This window comes from Pleurodeles waltl, chromosome 9 (genome assembly GCF_031143425.1).
Source record: "Pleurodeles waltl isolate 20211129_DDA chromosome 9, aPleWal1.hap1.20221129, whole genome shotgun sequence".
NCBI classification, from domain to species: domain Eukaryota; kingdom Metazoa; phylum Chordata; class Amphibia; order Caudata; family Salamandridae; genus Pleurodeles; species Pleurodeles waltl.
In genome coordinates, this window is record NC_090448.1 from 1,053,046,505 (window position 1) to 1,053,071,175 (window position 24,671).

Sequence of the window (24,671 nt, forward strand, 5' to 3'; positions counted from 1 at the left end):
CAAGCCAGAAATTCAGCAGGCAGTACTTAACATGCCAGTAAACGAAAAACTTCTGTTCGGTCCGGAGGTCGACACAGCCATAGAAAAGCTCAAAAAGGACACTGACACTGCCAAGGCCATGGGCGCACTCTACTCCCCGCAGAGCAGAGGATCTTATACCACCTTCCGCAAAACACCTTTTAGAGGAGGGTTTCGGGGTCAGGCCACACAAGCTAGTACCTCACAGTCCGCACCGTCCACCTACCAGGGACAGTACAGGGGAGGCTTTCGGGGCCAGTATAGAGGAGGGCAATTCCCTAGGAATAGAGGAAGATTTCAAAGCCCCAAAACCACTACCAACAAGCAGTGACTCACACGTCACTCACCCCCCCCCACACAACACCAGTGGGGGGAAGGATAAGTCAATATTACGAAGCATGGGAGGAAATAACTACAGACACATGGGTCCTAGCAATTATCCAACATGGTTATTGCATAGAATTCCTGCAATTCCCTCCAGACATACCACCAAAATCACAAAATTTATCAAAACACCATTCACAGCTTCTAGAGATAGAAGTTCAAGCACTACTGCAAAAAAATGCAATAGAATTAGTACCAAGCACACAAATAAACACAGGAGTTTATTCACTGTACTTTTTGATACCAAAAAAGGACAAAACACTGAGACCAATTCTAGACCTCAGAGTAGTAAACACATTCATCAAATCAGACCACTTTCACATGGTCACACTACAAGAAGTGTTACCATTGCTCAAAAAACACAACTACATGACAACCCTAGACCTCAAAGACGCATATTTCCATATACCAATACATCAATCACACAGAAAATATCTAAGGTTTGTATTCAAAGGAATACATTACCAATTCAAAGTATTGCCTTTTGGTTTAACAACCGCTCCAAGAGTATTCACAAAATGCCTAGCAGTAGTCGCTGCACACATCAGAAGGCAGCAAATACATGTATTCCCGTATCTAGATGACTGGCTAATCAAAACCACTTCGCTCACACAATGCTCAAACCACACAAATCAAGTCATACAAACCCTCTACAAACTAGGGTTCACCGTCAACTTTGCAAAATCCAACATTCAGCCAAGCAAAGTACAGCAATATCTAGGAGCCATAATAGACACGACAAAAGGAGTAGCAACGCCAACTCCACAAAGAATTCACAATTTCAACAGAGTCATTCAACACATGTCTCCAAATCAGACAATACAAGCAAGAACAATACTACAGCTCCTAGGCATGATGTCCTCATGCATAGCCATTGTCCCAAACGCAAGACTGCACATGAGGCCCTTACAACAGTGCCTAGCCTCACAGTGGTCTCAAGCACAGGGTCACCTTCTAGATCTGGTGTTAATAGACCGCCAAACTTACCTCTCGCTTCTATGGTGTAACAGTATAAATTTAAACAAAGGGCGGCCTTTCCAAGACCCAGTGCCACAGTACGTAATAACAACAGATGCTTCCATGACAGGGTGGGGAGCACATCTCAATCAACACAACATAAGAGGACAATGGAACATACATCAAACAAAACTGCATATAAATCATCTAGAATTATTAGCAGTTTTTCAAGCACTAAAAGCTTTCCAACCAATCATAATCCACAAATACATCCTTGTCAAAACAGACAACATGACAACGATGTATTATCTAAACAAACAAGGAGGAACACATTCAACGCAGTTAAGCTTATTAGCTCAAAACATATGGAAGTGGGCAATCCACCATCAAATTCGTCTAATAGCACAGTTTATTCCAGGGATCCAGAATCAACTGGCAGACAATCTCTCTCGAGATCACCAGCAAGTCCACGAATGGGAAATCCACCCACAAATTCTAAACACCTACTTCACACTCTGGGGAACACCTCAAATAGACTTATTTGCAACAAAAGAGAACGCAAAATGCCAAAACTTCGCGTCCAGATACCCACACAAGCAATCCCAAGGCAATGCCCTATGGATGAACTGGTCAGGAATATTTGCTTACGCTTTTCCTCCTCTCCCTCTCCTTCCTTATCTAGTAAACAAATTGAGTCAAAACAAACTCAAACTCATTTTAATAGCACCAACGTGGGCAAGACAACCCTGGCACACAACACTGCTAGATCTCTCTGTAGTACCCCACATCAAACTGCCCAACAAACCAGATCTGTTAACGCAACACAACCAACAGATCAGACACCCAGATCCAGCATTGCTGAATCTAGCAATCTGGCTCCTGAAATCCTAGAATTCGGACACTTACAACTTAGCCAAGAGTGTATGGAAGTCATAAAGCAGGCCAGAAGGCCATCCACTAGACACTGCTACGCAAGTAAGTGGAAAAGATTTGTTTGTTACTGCCATCATAATCAGATACAACCACTACACGCAACTCCAAAACATATAGTAAATTACTTGCTCCATTTACAAAAAGCAAAGCTAGCCTTCTCTTCTATTAAAATACACCTTGCAGCAATATCTGCATACCTGCAGACTACCTATTCAACTTCCTTGTATAGGATACCAGTCATCAAAGCATTCATAGAAGGTCTTAAAAGAATTATACCACCAAGAACACCACCTGTTCCTTCATGGAACCTAAACGTGGTCCTAACAAGACTCATGGGCCCACCTTTCGAACCCATGCACTCTTGCGGAATACAATTCCTAACCTGGAAAGTTGCCTTTCTCATCGCCATTACATCTCTAAGAAGAGTAAGTGAAATTCAAGCGTTCACAACACAAGAACCTTTTATACAAATACATAAAAATAAGGTCGTCCTACGACCTAATCCTACATTTTTACCAAAAGTTATTTCACCGTTCCATCTAAATCAAACGGTAGAACTACCAGTTTTTTTCCCACAGCCAGATTCTGTGGCTGAAAGAGCACTACATACATTAGATGTCAAAAGAGCATTAATGTACTACATTGACAGAACAAAGAACATCAGAAAGACTAAACAGCTATTTATTGCATTCCAAAAACCTCATGCAGGTAACCCAATATCAAAACAAGGTATAGCCAGATGGATAGTTAAATGCATCCAAATCTGCTACCTTAAAGCAAAAAGACAACTGCCCATTACTCCCAGGGCACATTCAACAAGGAAAAAAGGTGCTTCAATGGCCTTTTTAGGAAACATCCCAATGCATGAAATATGTAAGGCAGCCACATGGTCTACGCCTCACACATTCACCAAACACTACTGTATAGATGTGCTATCCGCACAACAAGCTACAGTAGTTCAAGCTGTATTAAGAACTCTATTTCAGACAACTTCTACTCCTACAGGCTAAACCACCGCTTATGGGGAAATAACTGCTTACTAGTCTATGCAGAACATGTGTATCTACAGCGACAGATGCCATCGAACTGAAAATGTCACTTACCCAGTGTACATCTGTTCGTGGCATCAGTCGCTGAGATTCACATGTGCCCACCCACCTCCCCGGAAGCCTGTAGCAGTTCAGAAGTTACCTTCAATTTTGTACATTTGTATATATATTATTTAAACCTTTAATAGGTACATACTTACACATTTCATTGCGCGGGCACTATTACTATAGTACAACTCCTACCTCACCCTCTGCGGGGAAAACAATCGAAGATGGAGTCGACGCCCATGCGCAATGAGCACAGAAGGAGGAGTCACTCGGTCCCGTGACTCGAAAACACTTCTTCGAAGAAAAACAACTTGTAACACTCCGACCCAACACCAGATGGCGAGCTATTGCAGAACATGTGAATCTCAGCGACTGATGCCACGAACAGATGTACACTGGGTAAGTGACATTTTCATTCTGATGGATACAACTACCTGTGGATTCCTCACCTAATGAATACTCCCATGGCGCCAGCATTCGACGGAAATCTTCTTACTAGTCTCTGCACGTCGACGAGGACGTCACTCTAGCCCACGCGACGCCGTCTGACGTCATACAGGCAATAAGAGGTCCTCGACGACGTGCCGACGTTAGTTCCCTTTTTTCCGTGCATTCGAAACGGTTATCTTCGAGGGAGCAACTGTTACTTTTTTGGTTACAGTGTATTTTTGCTGCGTAGTCTTTCGCTGTGGTAATAATGTCGCAGAGAAAGTCTGGATTCAAGCCTTGTCGTGAGTGTGGAGACAAGATGTCAGTGACGGATCCTCATTCCGATTGCCTTTGGTGTTTGAGCTCCGACCACGACGTCTCGACTTGTGATTCATGCCAGCACATGAATCCAAAGGCCCTCAAGGAACGTGAGGCGAAGCTGTTTATGGCGAAATCGAAGGAGAAGCATCACAAGAAGTCTTCTTCACCAAGACATCGGCGTCATCGAGACTCCCGGCGCCGTAGAGAATCTCGGCGTCATTCAAAGGAGACTCGTTCCAGGTCTTCGGATCGGCGCCGAAGGACATGGGGATCAGTCCCACGGTTACGCCGCATCCTTCGACGCCGTCTCCGACTTCACCTGGACAGGCGTCGGTGATTGAGGTATTGGAGCCTCAGGTGTTTTCTCCGGCGTTGCAGACGTCGAGGCCAGCGTCGGGGTCGCCTCCGAGACAGGCACCCCAGTATCCGGCTTTTCCCACCCCTGGAGCCGATAGTTCCGCATTCTTGAATGCGATGTATGCCATCTTCCAACAGATGGCTCCAGGGGGTGCTCCGGCTGGGCCTTTGGCCTTTTCATTGGGTGATCCTGCGCCTCTTCGGCCGGCACCCTTTATACCCTTTCTCCCTTTTGGGAACGTGGGCTCGGCTCCGGTGGCTTCAGAGGGATTGGCCCCGGGGATTTCCATCCCGTCGACGTCGGGATTTCGGCCTGTGACTCCAGTGGGTCCATCTGCTTCGACTGCTCTTTCGTCGGCGCCGAAGTTACCTGTGGCGCCGGACGCGGCGTCGGTGGCTTCTGAAGATCGGCGCCGATCTTCGACTTCGGCGGAGGCATTGTCGACTCCGCGTATTGAACAACGGCTTCATTCGAGGAGACGTGCTCTCCGTGTATTAGAGGAGCAGGAGTACCAACGAGCCCTGGAGGAAGGAGAGCTAGAGGACTCGGGTGATGGGCTGCGTGGTCTGGAGTCGGCCAGTGGGCTGGACACTTCCCCTGAGTGGGATCTTTCGTCCCGGGAGAATATACTGAGGAGGCTGCTTCCTTTCACGCAGTGGTACGGAAGGCAGCTAGTTTTTTGGACCTGCCTTTGCCGGTGGTGGAGGCTAAACAAAACCTTCTAACAGAGGTGCTACATCCGGCCTCAGCTGCGGCGGAGCCTCTTTTGCCATTTAATGACGCTCTGCTGGATCCGGTGTTAGAGGTGTGGAAGAGGCCGACATCTTCCCCAGCAGTTCACAGAGCCGTGGCCAGGAGGTATCGGGCGGCTCCGACTGACCCTGGTTTTCTGTCTAGGCACCCTACGCCGGAGAGCTTGGTGGTGCAGGCCTCCTGTTCATCCAAATCAGCGCCTGGTTCTTTCCCGACGGTGCCTGGGGACAGAGATTCAAAGAAACTAGAGGCGCAGTCCAAGAAGATTTTTTCGTCCTGCAGTCTGGCGTTGAAGGCCACCAACGCAACCTGTATCCTGGGGAGGTATATTCATGCTCTGATGGATGACATTTCCTCATCATTTACAGAGCTTCCCCAGGGTCTTTTGGATGTTGTTTCAAATGCCCAGGCTGCTGCGACCCAGATTATCCAGACTGGACTGGATACGACCGACTCGGTAGCCAGAGCAATGGGCACAACTGTGGTGGCAAGGAGGCAGGCCTGGCTCCGTAACTCGGGCTTTTCTGCGGATGTACAGTCCACATTGTTGGATCTCCCGTTTGATGGGGACAAACTGTTTGGAGCCAAGGCTGATTCGGCCTTGGAACGTTTTAAGGAGAGCAGGGCCACGGCTAAGTCGTTAGGGCTCCAAGCTCCTTCTTCCACGGCCTCTTCCAGATTTTTCAGGAGGTTTCGTGGATTTGGGCGTGGCTCTTCCTCCTCTTCCTTTCGGGGAAGATATCAGCAACCTGCCTCTTCCCATCCCTATAGATCTTTTAAAGGGAGAGGTAGGGTCCGCACCAGAGGAGCCTCTCAGCAGCACTCTGCCTCTTCCTCATCCTCTGGAGGGGTGCAGCAGGGGAAGCAGCCTTAGGCTTCCACCATTTCCCACTCACTCCTCTCCTGTAGGGGGAAGAATACAGCATTTTCTCACCAAATGGAAGACTGTTACAACGGACACTTGGGTTCTCAGTATTGTGGGAAAAGGCTACACCCTTCCCTTTCGGGAGTTCCCGCCCCTCATCCCGCCCCGCCCTTGTTATTGTTCAGAAGAACACCTCCTGTTGCTAGAACAGGAGGTACAAGCCCTCCTTTCAAAGGGCGCGGTGGAGTTGGTCCCAGAGCAGGAAAGGGGTCGAGGATGTTACTCAAGGTATTTCCTGATTCCCAAGAAGGATGGTCGTTTGAGACCAATCCTGGACCTGAGGGTCTTGAATTGGTTCCTCAAGCAGGAAAAGTTCAAGATGCTGACCCTAGCACAGGTGCTTTTGGCGTTGAACAAGGAAGACTGGATGGTGTCTGTCGACTTGCAGGATGCTTACTTTCATATCCCGATACTCAAGTCACACAGGAAGTATCTCCGGTTTGTGGTGGGATCGCAGCACTATCAGTTTGCGGTCCTTCCGTTTGGTCTTACTTCGAGCACCTCGAGTCTTCACGAAGGTGATGTCGGTGGTTGCGGCAGAACTCAGAAGGAAGGGGATAGCAGTATTCCCTTACTTGGACGACTGGTTGATCAAAGCCAAGTCCCCGGAGCTTGTGTCGCATCATCTGCAGTCAACAACCCAGTTGTTGTTCGACCTGGGTTTTTCGGTGAACGAGCCCAAATCTCACCTAGAGCCCTCTCAGCGCCTCCTGTTCATAGGGGCAGTACTGGATACAAAATTGAACCGAGCCTTTCCTCCGCCTCAGCGGATTCAAGATATTCAGGATCTGGTTCCAATGTTTCGAAATGGAGCGGTAGTTCCAGTCCTCAAGGTCCTTCGTCTGCTCGGTCTGTTTGCCCCCTGCATTCTGTTGGTCACGCATGCTCGCTGGCACATGAGGGCTCTTCAGTGGTGCCTCAGAAGCAGTGGTCTCAACACAAAGGGGATCTAGAGAGTACTGTCAAGATCTCCAGAGATGCTGCTGTGGATTTGAAGTGGTGGATTGCAAGCAACAATCTTTCACAAGGAAAGCCGTTCCAGCAGTCGCAACCAGTGGCCACAGTCATAACGGATGCTTCCACTCTAGGGTGGGGAGCTCATCTGGGGGATCTGGAGATCAAAGGCCTTTGGTCTCCAGAGGAACAGATGTTTCACATCAATCTGTTAGAGTTACGGGCTGTACGTCTGGCTCTCAAGGCCTTCCTCCCTTCCCTTCGTGGTCAGTCGGTACAGGTCCTGACGGACAATACTACCACGATGTGGTACATAAACAAGCAGGGAGGAGTGGGGTCGTACCTTCTCTGCAGAGAAGCTCTTCGACTATGGTCCTGGGCAAAGGACCATCAGATTTGCTTGATAGCAAACCATCTGGCCGGAGTCTTGAACGTGCGTGCGGACAGTCTCAGTCGCCAATTCTCGGCAGACCACGAGTGGCGTCTCCATCCAGATCAAGTCCGTTTAATCTTCCAGAGGTGGGGGTTTCCTAGGGTAGATCTGTTTGCCACTCGAGAGAACGCGCATTGTCCGTTATTCTGCAGCCTCCAGTATCCGATGCAGGGAGCGTTGGGGGACGCGTTTCAAATAACATGGTGCGGCCAGTTGCTTTACGCGTTTCCTCCCATACCCTTGATTCCTCGAGTATTGAGGAAGATTCGCCAGGACCGGGCTCTAGTCATCCTAATAGCTCCGGATTGGCCAAGGAGGGTATGGTACTCCGACCTTCTCCAACTCTCAATGTGCCCCCCGCTCCGTCTCCCTTTCAGGGCAGACCTCCTCTTGCAGTCGCAGGGGCAGGTTTTACACCCCAACCTCCAGAGTCTGCACCTACATGCCTGGAGATTGAACGGGGCAACCTGAGTTCCTTCTCTCTCCCGCCTGAGGTAGTGGATGTTATATTAGCGGCCAGGCGACACTCCACTAAATCTATCTACGCTAATAGATGGTCTAAATTTTTAGCGTGGTGTGGAGAGAGGCAGATTGATCCTTTGCATGCTCATCTATCGGACGTTTTGTCTTTTGCTCTGTCTCTAGCGCAGAAAGGTTGTGCAGTGGCTACCATTAAGGGTTATTTATCGGCCTTGTCAGCCTTCATATGTCTTCCAGACCAACCATCTTTATTTAAATCCCCTATTGTTATCAGATTCTTGAAAGGTCTTCTAAATAAATATCCTCCAAAGCCATTCGTTATGCCGCAATGGGATTTGTCCTTGGTCCTGACTTTCCTTATGGGGTCCCCTTTTGAACCTATGCATTCTTGCCCCTTAAGGTATTTGGTTTTAAAAACAGTCTTCCTGATAGCTATAACATCAGCAAGGAGAGTGAGTGAGTTGCAGGCCTTATCAGTAAAGCCCCCTTATACAACTTTTTATGGGGATAAGGTGGTGTTGAGGACCAAGGCTGCTTTCCTCCCGAAGGTTGTTTCACCTTTCCATTTGGCTCAGGCAATTACTTTGTCCACGTTCTATCCTCCGCCTCATCCTTCCAAAGAGGAAGAAAGACTGCACCGTCTGGACCCAAAGAGGGCGTTGAGCTTCTTTATTGATAGAACAAAGGATTTCAGGCTGGAGGATCAGCTGTTTATTGGATACGTGGGCAAGAGGAGAGGAAAGGCAGTCCACAAGAGAACACTATCCAGGTGGGTTGTTCTTTGCATTAAAATCTGTTACTCTTTGGCAAAGAAGGATCCTCCTGAGGGCATTAGAGCTCATTCCACCAGAGCTAAGTCGGCCACTTCGGCCTTGGCCAGAGGTGTTCCTGTGGTCGACATCTGCAAGGCCGCAACTTGGTCGTCCCTTCACACTTTTGCAAAACATTACTGTTTGGATTCTGAGGTTAGAAGGGACGGCCATTTTGCACGGTCAGTGCTACAGGATTTCTTGGTTTGACCATTTAGGCACCCACCGCCGGGCGTGGTACTGCTTTGGGACTCTATTCATTAGGTGAGGAATCCACAGGTAGTTGTATCCATCAGAAGAACGAGTTACTTACCTTCGGTAATGACTTTTCTGGTGGATACATTAGCTACCTGTGGATTCCTCACGGTCCCACCCGCCTCCCCGTTGCCTTTCTGGTCTTACCAAGTAATCCTTGAGTACGCTCCTCTTGGTCTTTGAGGGTGCAATAGATGTTGTATATATTATATTTGTATATATGTATATATCTTTGTGTATATACTTGATGTGTATATATATTTTAAAAAGAGAGAGTTATATATATATATATAAAAGATTTACAGTTATTCATGCAATGTTGTGTATTTTTACAATGTAATGGGATGTTGCCTTGCTCTTTCATTGCATTGCCTGGTTGTTCTCATGCACGTAAAAAATGATTGGTACTAACGTCGCACGTCGTCGAGGACCTCTTATTGCCTGTATGACGTCAGACGGCGTCGCGTGGGCTAGAGTGACGTCCTCGTCGACGTGCAGAGACTAGTAAGAAGATTTCCGTCGAATGCTGGCGCCATGGGAGTATTCATTAGGTGAGGAATCCACAGGTAGCTAATGTATCCACCAGAAAAGTCGTTACCGAAGGTAAGTAACTCGTTCATCTCTGACATTGATGTACTGCATACAGCAATGGATTTATGTGAGGGGATGGTTCCTCATGAAGATCCTATCCTAAATCTGATGGGAACTGGTATTGCTTTAAACAGTAACTGCCCGAGTAATTTTAAACCAAAATCTACGTTTTCTACCTGCCATTCACTGTGATGCCCTTGAGGTTTTTGAGCGAGAAATGACCAAACAATTGAAGAAGTTGAGATATAGTGTGAGGAATGTGAAAAATAGCAACCTATCAGGTTAACAGTGGCAAGCTCTCCGGAAGTTGAAAGAAGACCATACTATTGTGATCAGACAGTCCGATAAGGGGGGCAATGTAGTCATTCAGGATACCACCAAATATGTGACAGAGGGAATAAAACAGCTAAGCAACACTCTGTGCTATGAAGAAGTGAGTTGGGGAGATGTTAAATCAATGAATGAGCAATACATTGATATGCTCGTTGATTGGAAAGATCAAGGGATGATAGAATGGAATGAATTCCTGTTTCTTAAATGTGAACATCCGAAGATTCCAGTTCTTTACCTTCTCCCCAAAATACATAAGGATGCAGTTAATCCACCAGGGAGGCCTATAGTTTCGGCTATGGAGTCACTCCTGGAAAACACATCGAAATATATTGATTTTTTTCTTACGTCCTTTTGTTGAGTCAATACCCTCCTATGTTAAAGACACCACACATTTTTTAAAAATCATTGAGGGTATCGTATGGGAAGATGACTTCTTACTGTTAACCTTAGATGTGACTAGCCTTTATACAAGCATAGATCATGGCTTGGGGGTGAGAGCTATCAGACACTTTCTCAGAGCAAGGTCGCTATCTTTCTTCTTCCATTCGGAAATGCTGTGTACTATGATTGAGTTTTGTCTTAAGAACAATGTGTTCATCTTTGATGGTCATCTGTACAAACAGCTGCAAGGGACAGCTATGGGCACCTGTTTTGCCCCCAGCTATGCAAATTTGTTTATGGGCTGGTGGGAGGAACAGGTGACAGAAGAGATTACCCAATTCAATACCAATGTGGTTTTGTGGTGTCGTTTTATTGATGATATTTTTGTAATTTGGAGGGGTAATGAAGAAGCAGCTATGCAATTTGTGCGAGATTTGAACACTAATGAGTGTAACCTAAGATTTACTGAGCATTTGGATTCGAGGTGTATAGAATTCCTCGATGTGGAAATCTCTGTGAGGGGTAGTAGATTAGTGTCCAAACTGTATAGGAAGGCAACGGCCGGTAATAGTCTGCTAAGTGCTCACAGTGCACATCCGGGGACTCTAATACGGAGTATTCCGTTTGGAGAATTGTTGAGAGCCTGGAGGAACTGCAGTGAGGAAGCTGATTTTCACCAAGAGTGTGAAGTGATGTGTGAGAGGTTTAGAAATAGAGGCTATGGGGCTAAAGTGATCGATCAAGCCAAACGTAAAGTGGTGACATTGAATAGAGATGATGTCTTGTATGGAACTAATAAGAGGCAAGAGAAGGAAAGTGAGTCCATTAGATTCATTACAACTTATAGCAATCAGTCGTATAAAATACGCTCATTACTTAGGAAGAGCTGGCATATCTTGCAGACAGACTCGCAATTTGCAACTCGCAAAATTGGATGCAGAAATGTGTCTCAGACACCTTCTGCGACTCGCTATGGGGTCGCAAAGACAACCTCATCAATATTCATGAGGTGGGTCGCAGTTTGCGACCCCATAGCGAGTCCCTGCACTCACAGGGATGGTGGCCTGCTGTAGTCAGCAGACCTCCATGTCTGTGACTGCTTTGTCAATAAATCAGTTTTTTTTTTTCATTTTGCAGGCCGTTTTCCTTAAAGGAAAACGAGCTGCAAAATGAAAACTAAACCGAAACCATTTGGTTTCGTTTTTTTCAGAGTAGGCAGTGGTCCATGGGACCACTGCCTGCTCTGACAAAATATTTTTTTCGGCATTCACAAAGGGTCATGGGACCCCTTCCCTTTTGCGAATGAGTTACCACCAGTGTGACAGTGGTGGTAACTGCGAGTTGGTTTGCGACCGCATTCGCGGTCACAAAGCAACTCTGAATGGCGATGCGGTCGCAAATAGGAAGGGAACACCCCTTCCTATTTGCGAGTCGCATTCCCAAATTGCGAGTCGGTACCGACTCGCAATTTGGGGATGAGCATCGCGTTTGGCCTTTTGCATGCCGCAAACTGCGTTTTTCGCAGTTTGCGACATGCAAAAGGCTTCGTACATCTGGCCCTAAGTTACAAAAAAAGTAAGCAGAGGAGCTCAAAAAGAAAGGAACAAATGTAACAATGGCATTGTGCAAGTACTGGGCCATTGTAAGAAATAAAAACAAAATGAAGCTAAATAGAAAGTGGGGCGGGTCCTAGTGGGGGAGCAGATCTGAAGAGCTAAAGGTATTTATGATGAAAAGCATAATAGTGCAGAGGATCCGTTACGGGTGGTGAAACAATGGAGTAGATAGTGGGGTGGAGATGAAAAAGCAGCTGAAGAGCTGGGATGGGGTTGAAGAGAAATAGAGGAACAGGTGGGAGGATGAAAAGTAAAGGGCCAATAGGGGTGGGAGTGGGGGCGCAGCAGACGAGGTGACGGAAGCAACATGCAAAAATGTAACAGCAATACAAAGATGAAAACCCACATGCACTCCCATTGCATGCAGAAAAAACAAGCATTTGGAATGCAGTGAGTCTTGCACTTGATCGACTTAGAGCTATTAGCGCTGTAAAGTCCTAACTGGACTTTTCTTGCCACATACTACATAAGCGAGCTGATTTAAAGCGCCACGCTATGAGCGCGAAGGAGCACACAAAAGAAAACAGAAATTGACCCGCAGTCAAACGTATCAGCAGTTTTGCAATTATCTATGTAACAGGGTCGATGTCATGCAAAGTGCTCGACTACTGCCCAGCAAGATTGCGCTGCGTTCAAAATAAAAATAAAACCTAGTCCAGAAGTCATGTGGAAAACATGGATCCTCGTATGTTTTCAGTAGTTTACCGGTGCTATCGAGGAGGGCTAAACACTGGAAAAGGCATGACGTATGTATGCCTTTCACTAATTAAAATCAAGCAATTTTAAAAGGCAAGCCCACAAACCAACCAAACTGATGGGTGTGGTTTAAAGCCCACAGAGAGATTACAACACAGGCCAAAGCGCTTGTGCGCTCGACCCTAACATTCAGAGTAGGTACCGGATTGCTGTCAGGGGAAGGAAACAATTCTTCCAAAACCACTATGCTCCAGGGGATGTACAGGCACATGAAAATAAATGAAAACCATTCAGTAAAGCGAAAAGAAATAAGATTAGTCAGAACGGCGACCAAAAAGCAATGGACTGATCCAACGCAGACTTTTTAGAATTGATATTGTACTCAGTAGGTCTTTTGACAACAGACAGCTGTCTGCAGGCGCACTGTAAATAATGTCTCTTCCATGCCAGTGGTTTCAGCCCTCTGCCCATAGGGTTAAAAATGTGAGAGAAGCCCTTTCTTACCTTCCTTTTGGTGGTCAGCGCCTTTACATCCGATGACCGGACAGCATTACATTTAGTAACTAAGAGCAACTGTTACTCTTGAGTAGACCTCGAAGGCTTAGTAATAAATTATGAAAACCTTAATATTGTAGTACTGTCTTAAATAGAAGGACCTTAAGTGTGCATTGGAGGGGGGGCGTGGCCTGACGCCGATGGCAGAGGAAGCCTCTCCGTGAGGCTCCTGCTAGCGATCCCCACTCCGGTCCAGCCTGAAATGCAGTGGACCCCCAACCCGCCCCATTGCCGGGCTGAAAGTGCGAGGGGGTCCCGAGGTTCATTTTGAGGGGACTGATCCCGAAAGGAAGAGAGTTTTGGGGCCGAATTTGCGGCCGACGGAGTGCCGCAAAAAAAAAGAAAATAAAAATAAAAGATGGCGGCCGCGATCTGACCGGCGTTCCCGGCGACAGACGATCCACTACAGCAACTCACTGATCCTATCCAGCTCACCCCTCTGTGAGACAAGAATTACAAGAGGACCTGGCGGTTCCCTCTGTGGACCCAGCGCCGACGAACAGTGGGGCCCAGCACTGCGACTGTGCTCGGCTGAGGACTACGGAGCACACACAACATGGCGGCCGGCACCCGAGGGAAGGATCCAGTGGATCACGGTTTGAGGCGATAATTCCGGCGTTCCCCCGGAGCTCCTTTGGCAACTCCCCTCTGAGGGCGACTGATCGCAGGCTAGACGGCAACGCCGGGGGGTACTTCTGGGGAGGCTTGACCCCATGGACCTCCTGAGGTGAGCTGGAACGAGGGGGACGAAGTCGGTGGCTTGATAGGGCGAACCTGGCCTGCACTGAGGCACGGTGCATACGGCCCTCTTCTACAGGGGTCCGCCTAGTTGCGCAGTGCTACCTACAGGAGAGTGCAAGGGGCCCCCAGTCACTGGATGGGAGTCATGCATGCTTGAAGGCGCCCTCCACGAACGGCGAGGCTGCTTGGCTCGACAGGTCCACACCCTGACTGGGAGGAGAGAGAGAGTCCTGACTACCTGGCGTGTGGTGTCCCCAGGGGTTCTTGGCGGCCTAGAGTGCGGCTGGCACTGGAAGGCGATAAACCTCTTACACGAGTACCGAAAACAGCAATTCTCTAATAACAGTTCGGCGATCCCTCTGGCAGTGCAGTATACAGCGCGGAGGTGGGAGAGTCGATGTCCAGAGTCCACCGACCAGACGAAGTTGGAGCCATACCCCAGAAAATGGGTAAAGTCGGTCGCCGGAGGGACATGGAACAAAAAGGTGGGTCCTCAGCTGAGGCACAGGCAGGCCCGCCTGACCCCAGGAATGGCGCTTCAGGAGAGGGATGCGACGACCCCACACTTCAAGATGTCCTACAAGCTATAACGGCTTCCCGTGTAGCACTGGAGGGGAAAATCAACGCTTTGGCCACGGATCTCACAGTACTGCGAGATGATCACCGTCGCCTGGCCGAAAAGGTGTCCACCACCGACAGACAACTTAAAGAGCTTCTTCCGGAGGTCAAGGATGCCACTAAGTCTATACAGCAGCTGGAGACCCGGATCAGGGCCCTGGAATTAAGGGCCGAAGATGCGGAAAATAGATCGCGACGCAGTAACATACGGGTGATTGGTATGCCTGAAAGTGTTCCACAAACTGGCCTGGCGGAGTTCCTCGAGCGGTGGCTCCGAGAGGACTTAGCGGACGATGGACTTTCTCCTTTTTTTGCGATTGAGAGGGCACATAGAGTTCCGTTGCGTCCTCCCCCTCCGGGAGCCCCCCGCGACCTATAATAGCCAGGCTTCTTCATTACCGAGATAGGGATTACCTGTTGCATCAAAGCAGGACCAAAGGGGATCGCACAATGGACAATCACACGGTACGTATCTTCCCAGATTTCTCCCGGGAAGTACAGAAACAACGGGCCACCTTCAGGGATGCAAAACAGAAACTGCGCCAATTGGGTCTACAATATGGCATGCTGTTCCCGGCGAAGCTTAGGGTAGTGTCCAAAGACAGTACACAGTTTTTCACTACGGCGGAGGAGGTATGGCAATGGCTTGAACTGCTTCCACATGAGGGGAATGGTCCTCCGACACAGGGCCCTGAGCATGGATGGAGGAGAGGGACTAAACGCAACACGGCCCGTATAGTAAATAGTCCTTCCCCTGTGGAGATACAAACTGAGAGACGAAAAGCCATGGAGGCAGCAGCTTCATTGAGCGGCTCTGATCGCGGATCCCAAGTACAGACCGCTGCGGACTGTGAACCATCTGATTCGGACCATGAATCCGAGACTTCCCATGTATCCGACAGATCGGGCCCGGCCATAACACCGGGCACTTCTGACTGTATCATATTAGAGTCCTCCCATCGAACTACACTTGCGCCAGTTGCCCTGGTCATGAGAGCCTCATCTGGCAGACACTGTAGTGGCCGGTGAGATGGGCGCACTGGCTGTCACTCTGGCGGTCGTACCCGCCAGATGGATGAGATCTGGGTCCACAAGTACTACTATATATTGCAATCCGGTAGTGGGGATTAGAGCGAAGGCCCACTCCTTTTGTGATCTAGGAGTTCGCCCGCTTTCGATAAACTAGTTGACATTTCACGAAGTTTGGATGAGAGCCGTTCAAACTTTTGTCCTGGGGAAGGGGAGTTGGGATGTTAATTGTTGGGGCTTGTTTAGGGGGATTGATGAGTGGTGGATGTTTAACATTGGTCTGCTGGTGTTGTATAATGTGAGAGTAGGGATCTTCGTGGTATCTACTAGCCCTGCATGGGGCATGTCACAGATGGGGATTGAAACACAGTTATGGCGACGTTAGGCACTTATAAATTTCTCTCATGGAATGTACGGGGCATGCACACAATGTCTAAGAGATATAAGGTGTTCTCACATTTACAGCGGAGGGGGATTCAGATTGCGTTGCTCCAAGAAACACATTTAACCCAGGCTGAAGGGCTAGCACTGCAGAAAAGGTGGAGGGGCCAGGCATACTATACCTCTTATTCCGCATTCGCCAGGGGTGCCTTGATATGGATCAGAGCCGGGGTTCCATTCCAGATATTGGACACGCTCATAGACCCTGAGGGACGTTTTGTAGCAATCCGGGGTCGACTGGAGGGAAGAGATCTAGCGTTGATCAATGTCTATGCCCCGAACTGCAACCAGGGTGAGTTCTTTGCACGCTTATCGGGCCTCCTAGCCACCTATTTGCAGTTCCCCCTAGTGATGGGGGGGCGACTTTAATTGTGTGGCCGATCCCTCCAGGGATTGCTCCCACCCTCCGTTACATGATTCCCCTCTGATGAGAGTAGCAGGGCTATTCTCCTCCTGGCAGGCGAGTTGGGGGCTGGTGGATGTCTGGAGACGGCTACACCCTGAGACCAGAGACTATTCCTACTTCTCTCCCTGGCACGAGCTCCATGTCCGCTTAGATGTGTTTTTCTGCTCCCCAGACATTTTCCCTCAGGTGCATAATGTTGAATACCTGACCCGCACAATCTCTGATCATAACCCTCTGTTACTAGAGTTACGCTGGGGTTCACCCCCTTCCCGCATCCCCACCTGGCAGCTGAAGACTGAGTCCCTAGAAGACGCACCCTTTCGGGAGGAGCTGAGACAACATATTACCCACTACTTTGTAGATAACGAGGCTTCGACCAATAACCCCTTGATTGAATGGGACGCTTTTAAAGTGGTGGTGCGGGGGCGCTGTATTGCGGGAGCGGTGGGGGTCCGAAGGACTCTACTTAGGGACACTGAACAAGCGGAGAGTGAGCTGCGAGAGGTGGAGAAAAAAGGCCTGAAAATCCGCTCCTTCAACCTACTATCTTAGAGCTTAGAGCAACGGTCGCTGACTGTGTAGAGCGTCTTCGATGCTTCGACTACCAAAACTATATCACATGAGCACACGGGGAGAGAGACAAAGCGGGTCGGATGTTAGCATGGGTAGTATCACAAACGCATAAGACATCACCTATCCTGGAGATGATATCGGAGGGGGGGAATCCCCTTCACGGGCAGGAGCAAATTAACTCTCACCTCATGACCTTTTACGAACGATTATATAAAAGCACTCTTCGTCCTGACGGTAACTCCACCGATAGTTATGTATCTGGACTGCAGTTGCAGACACTACCACCAGACGCTGCGACACAACTTGAGGGCGCCATTACACAACCAGAGATTCGGAGGGCCATTAGTGAACTATCGAGGGGAAAGACTCCGGGGACAGATGGTCTCCCTATCGAATTCTACGCCATGTATATAGATTTGTTAGCTCCTAGGCTCGAGATTCTATATCAATCCGCCAGAGACCGAGGAATTTTGCCGGCAACAGCGAGGGAGGCGGTAATAGTGCCCTTGCTTAAACCTGGGAAAAATCCTGCGGAAGCCGGGGCATACAGACCTTTATCCATGCTGAACCTGGATTACAAGATCCTCAGCAAGGTACTGGCCTCTAGGCTGCTCCCCCACATGGCAACACTAATACATACTGACCAGGCAGGGTTCATCCCGGGGCGCAACACAGCGGATAACATACGCAGATTTATAGCGGTCATGAACGATCGGAATTCGACTAGCCCAGCCCCTGGAGTGCTTGCAGTCGATATAGAAAACGCCTTTGATAGCTTGGAGTGGGCTTTCCTTTATACAGTGATGTCCCGCCTTCGTTTCGGACCTAAATACATTGCCTGGGTCAGATTGTTGTATACTGAGCCCACTGCTAGGGTACGGACAGGACGGACTATATCCAGACCTTATGTCGTTGAGCGAGGTACCAGACAGGGGTGTCCCCTATCACCGCTGCTGTTTGCACTGGCTATGGAGCCATTGGCAGCCGCAGCGCGCGGTTGCGGTGGGGGTCCCAGCATAGTGGCGGGGGGCAAGAGACATCAGATAGCGTTGTATGCGGATGACCTGTTGATGATCTTAGACGATGTACACAGAGACCTTCCCCAAACCCAACAGATGCTTTCGCAGTTTGGTGAGCTTTCTGGACTTCGGGTGAATTGGGGCAAGACCGGCCTGTTTCCTTTGAACGCTACTGTAGCCCCACCATTGGAGTTGGGAAATGTCCAGTGGGTTCCAAGATGCCTCTCATACTTGGGGGTCAGGATTTTCCATGACCCACAGGATATAATAGACAGCAATATCGGAGGCTCATTGCGGTCCCTCCGTTCCAACATGGCTTTCTGGCAAACCTTACCTCTATCTGTAGCGGGGAGGGTAGCCATCCTTAAAATGGTGGTGTTGCCTCGCCTCCTGTATCACTTCACGGTCCTGCCAGTATGGATTCCTAAGGCCATGTTTGCAGAACTGGAGTCCATGGTCATAGCCTTTATCTGGGGGGGTGGACGGAAGCGAGTGGCTCTGGCCAAACTTCAGAGGCGGTCCCCAGATGGAGGCCTAGCAGTCCCGGACTTTGAGGCTTACTACTTGGCAGCGCAGCTCCAGTGGTTGGTGCAATGGATAGCCAACAGAGCAGCGACAGGGTTGGAGGTAAAGGCATTTACTCCCCCAGAGACTAGATTATATGAACTGTTGTTGGGGTGTCCGGGTACTGAGACGCATGAGTCCCTTGAATTTAAAGTCCTTGCGCGCTGTTGGAGGAGCTTCTTACGTAAACTTAAAGTAAAGGCCCCTCACTCCCCTGACCTGCCCCTCTTGTCCCTAAGAGCTTTGCCCCATCGGAGTGACTGGGGTGGACTCCAGTCCTGGGTGGAGGCCGGGATACAGACGGTAGGAGCACTATTTAAGGAGGGGACGCTGATGCCGTTTGAAGTCCTTCGGACACAATTCGGTCTACAGGGAGGGCACTTCTTATTATATGGCTCAGTAGTAGCTAGTATCAGGAAACATTGGCTGAGACGGACCGGAGAGCTCACTGCACAAACAACCTGTACATATTTGGTGACTTCTTCTGGCACCTTTAAGGCAGTTTCTAATCTCTACAGCAGGGTTCAGGCGGATAGGACCATACCTTTGACTCAGCTCAAATCGTCCTGGGAAGTAGACCTGGACACAACTATATCCGATGTGGACTGGGAGCGTATTCTGGGGGGCTTCCCCAAAATGACTCGCAATGCCAGATTTAAGCTGATTAATTTTTATGTACTACATAGGGCATATCTCACCCCTGAGCGGATCAGCAGGTACTTTGGAGTGGAAGGAGTACATTGCCCGAGATGCGGGCTAGAGAAGGCGGAATTTAGGCATATGTGCTGGAGCTGCCCTAAGGCGGAGGTGTATTGGGCAGAGGTGAGCCGACTGGTGGTTGGAGCGATAGGAAGGGAAGTCCCCTGCACAATAGGTCATTGTCTGCTTGGCTGGTTTCCACGCACGGCTAAGTACAAAATAACCAACAGGTTCCGGGACTTGGCCTACGTACTGGCCAAGAGGGAAATAGCGATGACCTGGAAGAATCCAGTTGGGCCGAGACTGTCCCAATGGACTAGAGAACTAACTGGGCCGAGACTGTCCCAATGGACTAGAGAACTAACTAGGTGGGCTGGGTGCGAGAGCGCTGTTCTACATGGTGAGGCCAGAAGGGGTTGGCGGCCCCTGGAGGCGGCGCAAGGTTGGGATGCGATATTAGACTCCTTTAAGGAGGAATGTCGATTGGGTCCAGTCCCCTGATTGAATGATGATTGGATGCTTTGTGAAGTTGCCAATAGACCCAATCCATTGGTGCCATTACGGATGACCCCAGGGCAGGATTCTACGGTTGGACTAGACAGGGGAAACACTCTCACATTGTGAGCGGAGGGTTGACTCTTTCATAGCACACCTACATACAATACAACTGTCCAGATATGCTACCAATATCATCACTGGGGGGTGGGGCAATGTTGGGGAGGTTGAGGAATGGGGGGGGTAGGGTAGATGTTGCACCATTAGATTGCTGTTAGTGCAGTGATGTGTAGATTGAAAAAGCTCTTGCCCTCAGAGTCTATGTAGATCACTGTATGTTCTCTTATACTATGTTTACCTGCTCACTGGTTGATCGAAATTGCAATAAACTTTGTTTACAAAAGTGTGCATTGGAGGTTTGAAGGTATATCTACACTGATACGAGTGTATCTACACTGCTAACAAGCAATGTTCTCTCAAAATAATCAAATTAATCCATCCATGTTGTTATTATTCATGTGTTTTTGCTTTTGGTGCTGACAGAAAACAATTGGCTGACTGCATTTTGTTTTAAAACATTTTAGGAGCGAGTTCAGAAGACGTTTCCTCATCCGATTGATAAGTGGGCTATAGCTGATGCCCAGTCTGCTATAGAGAAAAGGAAACGAAGAAACCCTCTTCTCCTGCCTGTGGATAAAATACACCCTTCGTTAAAGGTATCTAGAGCACAGCATTCATCTGAAGAGTGTTGACGCAAATCGCTGTTTTGTTTCCCATCTCTGGAAAGTACAGCTGCCTAAATGACATGCTCCTAACAAGGATAATTCACCTAGCAACATAGTTATTTTCAATAAATATTCTAGGAGAGTTTTAAACCTCACACTTCATGAAGCACTTTTTTTGGCAAGTTTGTGGTTGTTCGTTTCACTTTCATATTTTCTATCTTCACATTTCATGAAGGAATGAATAGGAAAGTCAAGGGTTGCTAGTAGTATTGTTTGCCCTATGCATCTAAACAACCTGTTGGAATATTGTTAATCGACTGTCTTTTTGCTTTTTTTCCAATAACGTTTTTATTACTATAATCTGTTCTTCTTCAAATGTACTATTGGTCCAAATTATTTTTATTGGATAAGATGTTAATTTCACTCTTTGGGCTGGGCGAGGTGAGAATCCGATAAATGCACTTAGATCCCCCTAAAACCTAAGTTAGATTCCAAGTAATGCATCTTTCCTGTTTCTTTTGTCCATAGTTTTAAAGTCTTTGTATACATATGTCCTCATAGAAGTGCGCCCAGATGAGTTATTCCCACATATGGTTCACTTGCACATGTCCCACTGCTGTATGGTAAATTATCATATTAGTGCACTAGAACAATGCATCTAAAATTTAGTGTGCTAAAGTAACTTATTGTTTTGTGCCTAGAGTGCTGTCCCAAAGACTAGCAAGAGAAAAAGCTTTAAAGTGAGAAATGAGTATTAAAAAAATCAAACAAGCCATCACTTTGTCAGTGTTTTGCCAAGGGTTCATTTATTTCTCTCACATTGATTATGCACATTGATTTTAGAACACCTATTGATTAGGTTGGCTCTGGAAGTCTGTGGGGTCAGCAGTATGGAACATTAATTCTGCTTTATCTCACAGTGACAATGAACATTATTTTGGTGGTGTTTAACCCCTTCGCTGCCAGGCCTTTTCCCCCTCAGGTGCCAGGCCTTTTTTTGGCTATTTGGGTCAGTTCGCGCTTAGGCCCTCATAACTTTTTGTCCACATAGGCTACCCATGCCAAATTTGCGTCCTTTTTTTCCAACATCCTAGGGGTTCTAGAGGTACCCAGACTTTGTGGGTTCCCCTGAAGGAGACCAAGAAATTAACCAAAATACAGCAAAAATTTTGTGTTTTTTTTTTTTAAATAAAAAGGGAAAAAGGGCTGCAGAAGAATGCTTGTGTTTTATTTTACCTGAAAATGGCATCAACAAAGGGTTTGTGGTGCTAAAATCACCATCTTCCCAGCTTTCAGGAACAGGCACAGTTGAATCAGAAAACCCAATTTTTCAACACAATTTTGGCATTTTACTGGGACATACCCCATTTTTACTATTTTTTTTTTAGCGTTCAGCCTCCTTCCAGTTGGTGACAGAATGGGTGTGAAACCAATGCTGGATCCCGGAAAGCTAAATATTTCTGAAAAGTAGACAAAAGTCTAAATTTAGTAAGGGGTCATTTATGTAGATCCTACAAGGGTTTCCTACAGAAAATAACAGCTGAAATGAAATAAATATTGAGATTGAGGTAAAAACCAGCCATTTTTCTCCACGTTTTACTCTGTAACTTTTCCCTGCGATGTCCGATTCCTAAAATCAATATACTGTTACGTCTGCTGGACCGTTCTGGTTGCGGGGATATATAGGGCTTGTAGGTTCATTAAGAACGCTAGGTACCCAGAGCCAATACATGAGCTGCACCTTGCAATGGGTTTTCATTCTATACTGGGTATACAGCAGTTCATTTGATGAAATATAAAGAGTGAAAAATAGGTATCAAGAAAACCTTTGTATTTCCAAAATGGGCACAAGATAAGGTGTAGAGAAGCAGTGGTTATTTGCACATCTCTGAATTCTGGGGTGCCCATACTAGCATGTGAATTACAGGGCATTTCTCAAATAGACGTCTTTTTTTACACACTGCCTTACATTTAGAAGGAAAAAATGTAGAGAAAGACAAGGGGCAATAACACTTGTTTTGCTATTCTGTGTTCCCCCAAGTCGCCCGATAAAAATGGTACTTCACTTGCGTGGGTAGGCCTGATGCTCGCGACAGGAAACGCAACATGGACACATCACATTTTTACATTGAAATCTGATGTGTTTTTTGCAAAGTGCCTAGCTATAGATTTTGGCCTCTAGATCAGCCGGCACCTAGGGACTAGGGAAACCTACCAAACCTGCTCATTTTTTAAAACTAGACAACTAGGGGAATCCAAAATGGGGTGACTTGTGGGGCTCTCACTAGGTTCTGCTACCCAGAATCCTTTGCAAACCTCAAAATGTGGCCAAAAAACACTTTTTCGTCTCATTTCGGTGATAGAAAGTTTTGGAATCTGAGAGAAGCCCGAAATTTCCTTCCACCCAGCGTTCCCCCAAGTCTCCCGATAAAAATGGTACTTCACTTGTGTGGGTAGGCCTAGTGCCGCGACAGGAAATTCCCCAAAACACAACATGGACACATCACGTTTTCCCAAAGAAAACAGAGCTGTTTTTTGCAAAGTGCCTAGCTGTGGATTTTAGCCTCTAGCTCAGCCGGCACCTAGGGAAACGTAGCAAACCTGCGCATTTTTGAAAACTAGACACCTAGGGGAATCCAAGATGGGGTGACTTGTGGGGCTGTCATCTGGTTCTGATACCCAGAATCCTTTGGAAACCTCACAATTTGGCCAAAAAAACACGTTTTCCTCTTATTTTGGTGACAGAAAATTCTGGAATCTGAGAGGAGCCACAAATGTCCTTCCACCGAGCATTCCCCCAAGTCTCCCAGTAAAAATGGTACCTCACTTGTGTGGGTAGGCCTAGTGCTCGGGACAGGAAATGCCCCAAAACACTACCTGGACACATCAAAATTATTATCAAAAACAAAACTACCTGTTTTTGCGGGGGAGAGGGGGAACCTGCGTGTTTGGTCCTGGGCACAGCAGCCATCTAGGGAAACCAACCAAACCCAGACATTTCTGAAAACTAGACACCTGACGGAGTCCAGCGAGGTTTGACTTGCGTGGATCCCCCAATGTTTTCTTACCCAGAATCCTCAGCAAACCTCAAATTTAGCTAAAAAAATCAAATTTTTCCCACATTTCTGTGTGGGATCACCACACCGAGACACATTTCTTACCACCCAAAGTTCCCCTCAGTCTCCTGGTAAAAATGATACCTCACTTGTGTAGGTGGGCCAAGTGACTGTGACAGGGAAGAGCCAAAAACATGTCGAAATTGAGGGGGAACCAAAGCGGGTCCAAAAGGGCAGTTTGAAAAAAAAAAAGTGCCGCAGAAATTTTATCGGTATAGATGAGACAATGTTGGGTGGTAGGAATTTTGTGCATTCCTGCAGATTCCGGAAGGTTCCATCACAAAAATGTGAGAAAAATGTGTGATTTCCAGCAAAGTTGGAGGTTTGCAGGGCATTGTGGCTAAGAAAATGGTGTGGGGTGCATGTGAAGAACACCACCCTGGAATCACCCAGATGTTTAGTTTTCAGATGTGTCTAGGTCTTGTGGATTGTTCTACATGGCAGCGTCCCAAAGTCAAAAAAGTGCAGCCCTCACCATTCCAAATGGGACGATTTTGAGAGCTACCAAGCTCTGATGGCCCAAATGTAAAACCAAAACCCCAAATAATCAAATGTCCTCTTGCTTGCCATGGGATATGATGTTTTAGTGTGCAGTTGAGAGCTGATAGACTGTTACCCCCGTCAGTTGGGATCGGGGCATAACCAGGCCCATGCTGGTTGGTAGCCAACAACCCCTTTTTTTTTTTTTTTAATTCCCTGGCATCTAGTAGACTTTCTACCCCCTGGGGTGTGGCTTGGGGGTAATTGCCCAATCTGCTCACTGGTGGGCAGAACAACTTTGGCCCCATTTATTTGGGGTGGGGGTATGGCTATACCCCCACCCTCTTATTTTGGAAATAAACATCTTCCCTGGTCTCTGGTGGGCTTTCTGCTCCCCTTGTGGGCAGATGGGCCTTCCAGAAATAGGCAGATATGGCCAACAGTAATGTGCCCCCATGGGGAGCAACCCTTGCCCAAGGGGCTGCCC

At 47.7% G+C, this 24,671-nt stretch overlaps 1 protein-coding gene across 1 annotated transcript in view; it reads left to right on the forward strand.

Moving 5' to 3' along the window:
- SOS2 (SOS Ras/Rho guanine nucleotide exchange factor 2) overlaps positions 1-24,671 on the forward strand; it is a 282,480-nt gene that overhangs the window by 81,027 nt on the left and 176,782 nt on the right. Inside the window, exon 3 of the mRNA XM_069208691.1 lies at positions 20,448-20,579. Coding sequence (XP_069064792.1) covers positions 20,448-20,579 — 132 coding nt within the window. The remainder of the gene's footprint in view (positions 1-20,447; positions 20,580-24,671) is intronic.